This window comes from Piliocolobus tephrosceles, chromosome 10 (assembly GCF_002776525.5).
Source record: "Piliocolobus tephrosceles isolate RC106 chromosome 10, ASM277652v3, whole genome shotgun sequence".
NCBI lineage: Eukaryota > Metazoa > Chordata > Mammalia > Primates > Cercopithecidae > Piliocolobus > Piliocolobus tephrosceles.
The window spans coordinates 106,390,283-106,398,643 of record NC_045443.1 but is presented as its reverse complement, the minus strand read 5'-3'; the positions used below and the strand labels follow the sequence as shown (position 1 = coordinate 106,398,643).

The following is an 8,361-nucleotide window of genomic DNA, read 5'->3' as shown; positions in this document are numbered from 1 at the left end:
GCCCTTGCACCGCGCCGCAGCCATGGCCCTGGTGACCCTGCAGCGCTCGCCCACGCCCAGCGCCGCCTCCTCCTCTGCCAGCAACAGCGAGGTGAGCCCTGGGCTCGCCGCGCCGGGCCTGGGCCGCTGGACGCCTTGCCGAGGCCGCCGGAGCCGGGGCCGCGCGTGCGGGGCAGGGGGGGCGGCTGCGCGGGCTCCCGGGGGCCCAGCCGTAGGAACCGAGCCAGGCAGCTGGACCGGGGTGACCGTGCGAGGACTGTGTGCTATGTGACCCTGTCTGGGGGAGCTGTGCGGGGACTTTGTGTGCAGTGTGACCCCCATCGGGGGACGGCTTTTCAGGGACTGTGTGTGCAGTGCGACCCCTCTGGGAGTGTCTGCAGAAGACTGTGTGTGCTCTGACCCACATCAGGGGGGTCTCCCCCATCTTGGGGTGACCCCTGTTAGGTGGGGACTGTGTGCGTTGTGACCCCTATCTGAGGGTGACTGTGCAGAGACTGTGTGTGTAAGTGTGACCTCGCAACTGTGTGGGGACTGTGATTTCAGGTGTGACCCCCGTCTTGGGGTTGACCTCTGTCTGGGGAGGACTGTGCGTCTGGTGGGGACTCCCATTTGTGAGTGACTTTGCAGTGTGACTCGGGTCCAGGGGTGACTGAATGTGCGACTGGGGCCCTTGATTGGGTGACTGCGTGAGCCGATGGTTCTGATACCTGTGGCCGGGGTGGTTCTAGGCCCTTTGCCTGTGTGCCTGGCTGTGCGATGTGAGATGTGACTGTTGCTGACCTGCCCTCAGGGGACTGTGCCTGCGTGAGATAGGCATCTGGGAGCGCCCCTACAAACGTGTGAGATTGTTTCCCCGCCTGCCGCCTCTGGAGTTCTGTCTGTAGGCGTGCCCGTGTCACTGTGTGACGGTGACCGAGCGTGCTATGGGTTCTGTGTGGCCGTGTCTCACGTCTGTGTGTGCAGCCTGAGTCTGGCTTTTCCTTTCTGTAACGTCACTCTAGGCTGTGTGTTTATGTGCATCTGTCTTTCTGTGTGACTGTGACCCATTCTGGGTGATTGCATAGGTGCATCCCTGGGCTTCGTGTACTGGCACTGTGCGCGTTTTTGTGGGTCTGTGTGTGGCCTGGGTCCGTTTGCCTGGCTGCTGCTTCCTCTGAGGTTGATTGAGGGAACTGGTGCCCTCTGAACCTGCAGGGTTGGCCTGGCTTGTCCTAGGCTGGGGCCTTGGGCCAATGAGCAGGTCAGCCCTCTGTAGATGCAGGGATGACTCTCTGGTCATACAATCTTGCCCACCATCTCTTGAAGAACCCTTCAAGGCCTCTGGTCTAAACTCTTACCTATAACAAGGCTGAGTGTCCGCCTCCAGACCCTTAGCTATGTTTAGAGAAGACTGGAGGAGCGGCCCTGCTGTCCCAGGCCCAGGAAGTTCCGCAGCCGGCATCTGGGCTCTTCAGCCCCTTTCTTTGTGGGAGGGAGTGGGGGAAGTTGACTGATAACATGGGAGAGGTTTGTGCGTCCGTGTGAGACAAGAGAAAAACATTTACATTACAGCCGTGTCTCCTGGTAGGGTAGTTCTTCAGCCTTGTTTTGCTGGGATTGGCAGGGACATTTTCAGAGTGACTGGAAAGTTGAACCTTCACAGCCCCCTCCTTGGAGAGGAGAGGCCATTCATGAGTTATCTACAGACAGAAGGTTCTAGTAATCCCCCTCTACACGCTGATTAGAGGCAAAAGAACATGGGCGATCAATAGCCTGCTACTGAGAAGTTAGATTGCAGGAGCGCCTTTCCTTCCCACAGCGAGGAGGGGCTGTTTTCTGTTCCTATCACTGCTGTCCGGCCGTTTATGCGCTTCATCTCAGGTTCTCATCACAAAAACGTATGTGAGGTAAGGGGAGAGGTTGGCTTCAGGCTGAACCTGTCAGCCCAGATTTCTGATTCAAAACCCCATGTTCCTGGAGTTACTTGCAACCTAATCTGTTCTTGTCTTATGCATTTTTAAGGTCTTATTTTTTAGTTGCATTCCATAAATTTGCCATTTTAAAGTGTACAATTCAGTGGTTTTTAGTATATACATGAGATTGTGCAACCATCACCACCATCTAATTCCAGAACATTTTCATCCCCCACAAAATAGGAACCCTGTACCCCTTAGCCCTCAGCTGCAGCCTCCACCTGCCCCATTCTCCCTAACCTTGGGCAACCACTAATCTACTTTCTGTATCCATGGATTTGCTTATTCTGGACATTTTATGTAAATGGAATCACACCCTATGTGGCCTTTTGTGTCTGACTTTTTTCACTCAGCATTACGTTTTCAAAGGTCATGCGTATTGTAACATGTGGCAGTACTTCATTCCTTTTCATGGCTGTATAATACTCCATTGCATGGATGTAGCACATTTTGTTGGGACATTTGTGTTTTTTCTGCTAGATACATTTTCAGTTATTACATAAAGCATTCTTTTTACCAAGTGCTAGTGACCTGATAAACATAAAGTAAAACTCAGGCAGCTTATATTTGATCATAGAAAAGCTGCAGCATTCATTGCTGGGCTTTGAATGGGCTGGGATGTTTCCCGAAGGCAAGGTCTTCGTCCAGACGTGTTGAGGTGAGAAGCAAGGTGGGATGGAGACAGCAAGTGTGTGTGGGGTCAGGAGACCTAGGCCAGGCAGGTTCTGCTGTGGTCTGCCCTCGCTTGAGTTGCTTCCTGTCTGTGGTCCCTGGCTCATCTAAAAGGACTGGATTACTTCTTTCATGTGTTCCTTGGCATATGTAGCTTCCCTGGAATAACTGACCTGACATGGTCTTTCATCTGAGAATCTCAGAGAGTGACCAAGAATTAAATGATTGTGAAGTCCATACCCCCAAGTCACGTCATCACTCTTCAAAATGCAACTTCATAATGAGTCAGACACTTACGGCAGCTCTTTCCTGACACAGTCAGGCCTGCTGCTGGCGTGGGAAACAGAAGGGGATCACAGCTCTCAGTCCTAAGGCTCTCCTTTCTCTTTTAATATTTTTCCCCCCAGTCTTTGATTATGTCACTTATGTCATTTTCCTGTGAATCTTATCTCAGTTCCTTTGTGTGAACAGGCAGAGCACAAGAATAGATAAATCAATAATTTTCAGGAATGGATCATAACATTGTTATTTCTGAGAAACGTTCAAAGTGACCAGTTTTCATGGGCAGATCTCCAGGCACTTTTTTGGATTGGACCAGAGTTTCTCAACCCGCTGTTGATACTTGGGACCGGAACATTCTCTCTTGTTGGGGGACCGTCCTGTGTATTGTGGAATGTGCAGTACATGTGGGATCCTGTCCTCTACCCACTAGGTGCCAGTAGTGACCTCCAGAAAAAATGCCTCCAGACATCTCCCAATGTCTCCTGTTGAGAGAACTTGCTCCCAGTTGAGAACCACTGGGTTAGACCCAACATACTCTTCTCAATTTGTTGCTGTTGTGACTTGTTTTGTGGTCAGTGAAGCCTTCCCTGGTCTTTCCACTTCTTCTTCAGTGTGGGGTAGGTGCCTCTGCAGAATCTTGTATGTACATCATAATATGATGTAGGGACTCCCAGGCCCTCTGGTGTACGTATTTTATTTTATTTATTTATTTATTCATTTATTTTTGAGACGAAGTATTGCTCTGTCCCCCAGGCTGGAGTGCAGTGGTTCAATCTCGGCTCACTGCAACCTCTGCCTCCTGGGTTTAAGTGATTCTCCTGCCTCAGCCTCCCAGGTAGCTGGGATTGTAGGTACGTGCCGCTATGCCCGGCTAATTTTTGTATTTTTAGTAGAGACAGGGTGTCACCTTGTTGGCCAGGCTGGTCTTGAACTCCTGACCTCAGGTGATCAGCCCCCCTCGGCCTCCCGCAGTGCTGGGATTCCAGGTGTGAGCCACTGCTCACTGCTCACTGCTGGTGTACTCATTCTTGGTTGAAGTTGCCACCTCCTGGTGGGTGTCCCTTGCTGCCCAGGCCCCTCCCTACATTATCTCTGGACCCTTTTTCCTTCACCCTTGGCTTCTGCCTCATTTCTGTCCTCAATCAGCCCTGCATCTCTCCCAGCCATCGCGGCTTTCCAGGTTTCTCTTTCCCATTCAATGGGCGCCTGTGTGCAACATAAAAAAACATGCCAAGTCCCAGTGGTGAGGAGTTGTTTGGCCGTGGGTGTGTGGGTGTGTGTGTGTGTGTGTGTGTGTGTTGCCTTCTCATTTCAGTTTACTGTATGAAAGAAAAAAAATAAAAATAAGTCATAGGTACTTCTGGAGCCCAAGCTCTTGGCCTTTTAGCTTTCAGAAAATATTAAATATCTCTTTCTTGCATTTATATAAATAAACTGATAGCCTAGGATGTTTCGTATTAAATGTTTAAGTCTTTTCGGGAACCATGAAGAGCTTTCAAGACCCACAGACAGCCAGCCTGATTCCTGGCCACCTTCCGCTGTGCAAGTCTTGCCTGGGATAGTTTTTTGAAAATGGTGTTCATCACTCAGCTGTTACTGCCTGGCTCCACGGAGGAAGTGAATTCTCTTTAAACACGACCCCCTCCCCTTAAAAGAGAAAAACAGGATAAGATCCAGAACAACCCCGGAAAGTTGAGGGCTGAGGGCTAAAAGACCGTGCTGGGTAATAACACCAGATAGGAAATGTTGAGCTAGAAGGACTCCATCCCCTAGACTGTGGCAGAAATGTGGGTCAACATTTGGAAACCTGAAAATTCCCCCACGGAAATGACTCCACGGGACAGACCAGGATTGGTGAGGAAAGGGCACGGCTGTTTAGAAGTAGCAGGTTTCCTGGATGTCTTTATCTTTTTCCGATACCAGGGTGGAGAATGTGAGACTGCCGCCCCAGGCGTGTTGACAGTGGTGCCTGTGGTGTGATATTCTCTTTCTTTCTCTGTAGTTGGAGGCTGGCAGCGAAGAAGATCGAAAATTAAACCTCAGGTAAGTAGACTTTCAATTTTTGTTCCTGAGTCTTTCTCCCAAGCAGGTAAGGAATGCTATTGTTCCTCTCCCAAAGGGAAAACCTTCAGAAAGAATATGCCAGTTTTGGGCCGGGTGCGGTGGCTCATGCCTATAATCCCAGCACTTTGGGAGGGTGAGGTGAGTGGATCACGAGGGATCGAGACCATCCTGGCCAGCATAGTGAAACCCTGTCTCTAGTAAAAAAATAACAAAAAATTAGCTGGGTGTGGTGGTGTGTGCTTGTAGTCCCAGCTACTCGGGGAGCTGAGGCAGGGGAATCACTTGAACCTGGGAGGCAGAGTGAGCCAAGATTGTGCCACTGCACTTCAGCCTGGCGACAGAGCAAAACTCCGTCTTAAAAAAAAAGAATATGCCAATTTTTTAATGCCTTAGAAATTATACCTAAAGCACACATAAAACTGAAGTGCTTTAAAATCCATACATATGTCTAGTAACTTTAATAGTATTATATAACACTTTGAGGGAAAATAATTGCCATTATTCTGCCACCCTTACATTACCATTTTGAGCATTTTTTGGTAACTTATTATTTTTGAATAGAGGCAAAGTCTCACTGTGTTGCCCAGGCTGGTCTCGGACTTCTAGCCTCGAGTGATCTTCCTGCTTGGCCTCCCAAAGTACTGGGATTACAGTCATGAGCTACTGCGCCTGGCCTAACTTGAGCTTTTTTATGTATTTTCTTGCAGACTATTCTGCTTAAAAAAAATAATAATAATAATAATCATGACACTCTGCCCTCAGTTTTTCATCCTGCTTTTGGTAAGGTGTTCCTTTTGCGGTAAGCACTTCACTGATTTGAAACAGATGCTCAACCCCCTAAATGTATCAGTTCAGGGTGCTTTAATTGCGCTTATGAGAAATCTTTACCTCTGCTCATTGAAAAGATTCCAAGATGTAGTCCTCAGCTGATATATTCACTAATGGACATCAAAAACATTTTCATTTTTTCTTTGCCAAAAATTAAGTTCTGCCTTTGTTTGGGTGTTTTGTTGGTTTATAGAAGATTCAGCCCTTTGTTATATTAATGTAATGTATTCCTTCATACCAAGGAGCCAGTCTTAAACCCTGACCTCATAGTTTTAAAAAAGTAAGCCAATTTTCAGGGATATTGTTCTTAAAAATATTTATATAGTCTGTTTTATCTCATGAGGGGAAGGAAAATTAATTGGAAAAGGAAATGTGTGTTCAGAAATTGGGGTCAACCATTCATTACCGAGAGCAGGGTGTTTTGGTCAAACCCTCATGCAGAACTGGTAGAAATATGCTCAGCTTTTCTCCGATGTATCTATGTGCTTGAGTAAAGGGAGGGGACATACTCACTTTTATTACAGCACGCATGATTTCTAAAGATTATGTGGGTAGGGAAACACTAGCCTGCAAGAATCAAAGAGATGTCTTATTTCTGGGTCCTCGCTAGGGGGCTTCTACTTGGTCCTCGCTTTTAATGTTATGTTCAAGACACAGGACACATTTACTCTGTCACCTTGGGGTGTTTGGTTGGTCAGCTCAGGGCTCATGTCAGGGTTCCCAGGCTGGAAGCAGCTGGACTCCCAAGCGGGGGCAGTCATGGGCTGAGTTGCAGATCAGACTGTCTGGGTGGAAACAGGGAGGGGGCGGAGTGAAAGTCTGGAGACTGACTGTCAAGAAGGAACTGAAAGAGGGGCTTGCCCACCTCAGAGCAGCTCCTGCAGGCACCCAGCTCCCTTCCCCCCAAATCTCCCCCCCCCCATCCCCCCCCCCCACCCCCTCCCCCCCCGCCCCCCCCTCCCCATGCTCCTCTCCCATGTCTCCTCCCCATCTCCCCTCCCCCATCTCCCCTCCCTAGATCCCCTCCCCAGGCTTCCCTCTCCCAGACCCCCTTCCCCAGCTTCCCTCTCCCATCTCCCCTCCCCAGGCTCCGCTCTCCCAGATCTCCTCCTTAGCTCCCCACCTCCAGGTCCCCTTGAGCTACCCTCCCCAAGCTCTTTTCCCCCAGCTTCCTCCTGGGGTTCCCCTCCCCATCTCCCCTCCCCCAGCTCCCTCTTGGAGCTCCCCTGCCCCATGTCTCCTCCCCAGGCTCCCCTCCAGCCCTTTCTTGGGGTCGGAATCTCTTCCATCTCTTGTCTCTCAGGGCTGTTGTTGATAGAGAGCACTGAGCTCTGTCACTTAGACTGTCTTTGGGGCAAACAGCTGTTTTTATTTTTTAATTACCTTTAATAGCTTATATCATAGTGGTTTCAGTTAAGAATTTATAAATAGCAGTGACATGAAAATACGTATGTGGACCTTTCTCATTAGTATTTAACCTTTTTTTAAATTAAAACTTTTCATTTGTATTTTTTAGAGACAGGGTCTTTGTGGTCCAGGCTGAAGTGCAGTGGTGTGATCATAGCTCACTATAGCCTTGAACTTCTGGGCCAAGCTGTCTTCCCACCTCAGCCTCCCAGGTAGCAGGGACTGCAGGCATGCACCACCACACCTGACTAATTTTTTTAAATGTATTTTGAAGAGACGAGATCTCACTGTGTTGTTGAGGCTGGTCTCAAACTCCTGGGCTTAAGTGATCCTCCCACCTTGGCCTCCCAAAGTGCTGGGGTTGCAGGCGTGGTGACAGCTGCTGCACCTGGCCCTTTTCTTGCTAATAAAAGGCCCCTTTCTCTGCCTAGTTGGGAGCTGTGGGGGACCTTACAAAGGGGTGGGAAATAAAGCTTTGGTAGCTTTCCATATCAAGTTCTCAAAACAGCCATAGGAGGGAGATTTTCCCAGTTGGTGGTTGAGGCCCAAGATTGGAACTGGGAAATACTGTATTTGAAGCGAGACCTCTAAGGCCAAGTTGATCCTACTCTGCTGCCTTTCTGGAGGCCAGGCTAGTAGTACCGTTGAATTTGCTGTCTTGGACATACAGGTGTGGGAGCGTGCCTGAGGCCACCGGGGTGGATTAGCAGCAGTGCCAGGGCAGCACCAAGGACTCATGTCAGCTGGTGGCGGGTGCCTCCGGGGATGTTGGGTCATTCTGACCACCACTGAGAGTCCTTCCATGCCACTGTCAGCAGATCCCTAACACCATTGTGACCACTGGGAGACCCTGGGCTGGAGTTGGAGACCTGTGTTCTCATTTAGGGTGGGATGCTGGGCTCTGGGCTTGTCCCCCAGGTCCCCTTTTAAACCCCTCTTCAGCCACCTTGACGTCGCACTCACCTTTTTAGGCACAGAACACCATCCTGCCTCCTAACCTTCCTTGCTACACAAGAAAAGTTGTGTCCCGGTTTAAACTTTGACTGAAACGCATTCACATCCGTGTGTCAATTTGCATTTTCAGGCCTTTTCTCTCTGAATCTCTCCTAGAGAAGAAAATTATGGAATAGTTGGTTGTTTTTTGTTTGGCATCAGG

At 49.4% G+C, this 8,361-nt stretch overlaps 1 protein-coding gene across 3 annotated transcripts in view; it reads left to right on the top strand.

Annotated features, from left to right (window-relative positions):
• The first annotated feature begins 6 nt into the window (after nucleotides 1–6).
• SSH1 (slingshot protein phosphatase 1) overlaps nucleotides 7–8,361 on the top strand; it is a 75,291-nt gene continuing 66,936 nt past the window's right edge. For all 3 annotated transcript variants that reach the window (XM_023198788.2, XM_023198714.2, XM_023198658.2), the window contains exons 1-2: nucleotides 7–91; nucleotides 4,909–4,949. Coding sequence is in view for 2 of the 3 variants with exons in the window: in XM_023198714.2 (XP_023054482.1) it covers nucleotides 23–91; nucleotides 4,909–4,949 (110 nt within the window). In the remaining variant the exon portion in view is untranslated. The remainder of the gene's footprint in view (nucleotides 92–4,908; nucleotides 4,950–8,361) is intronic.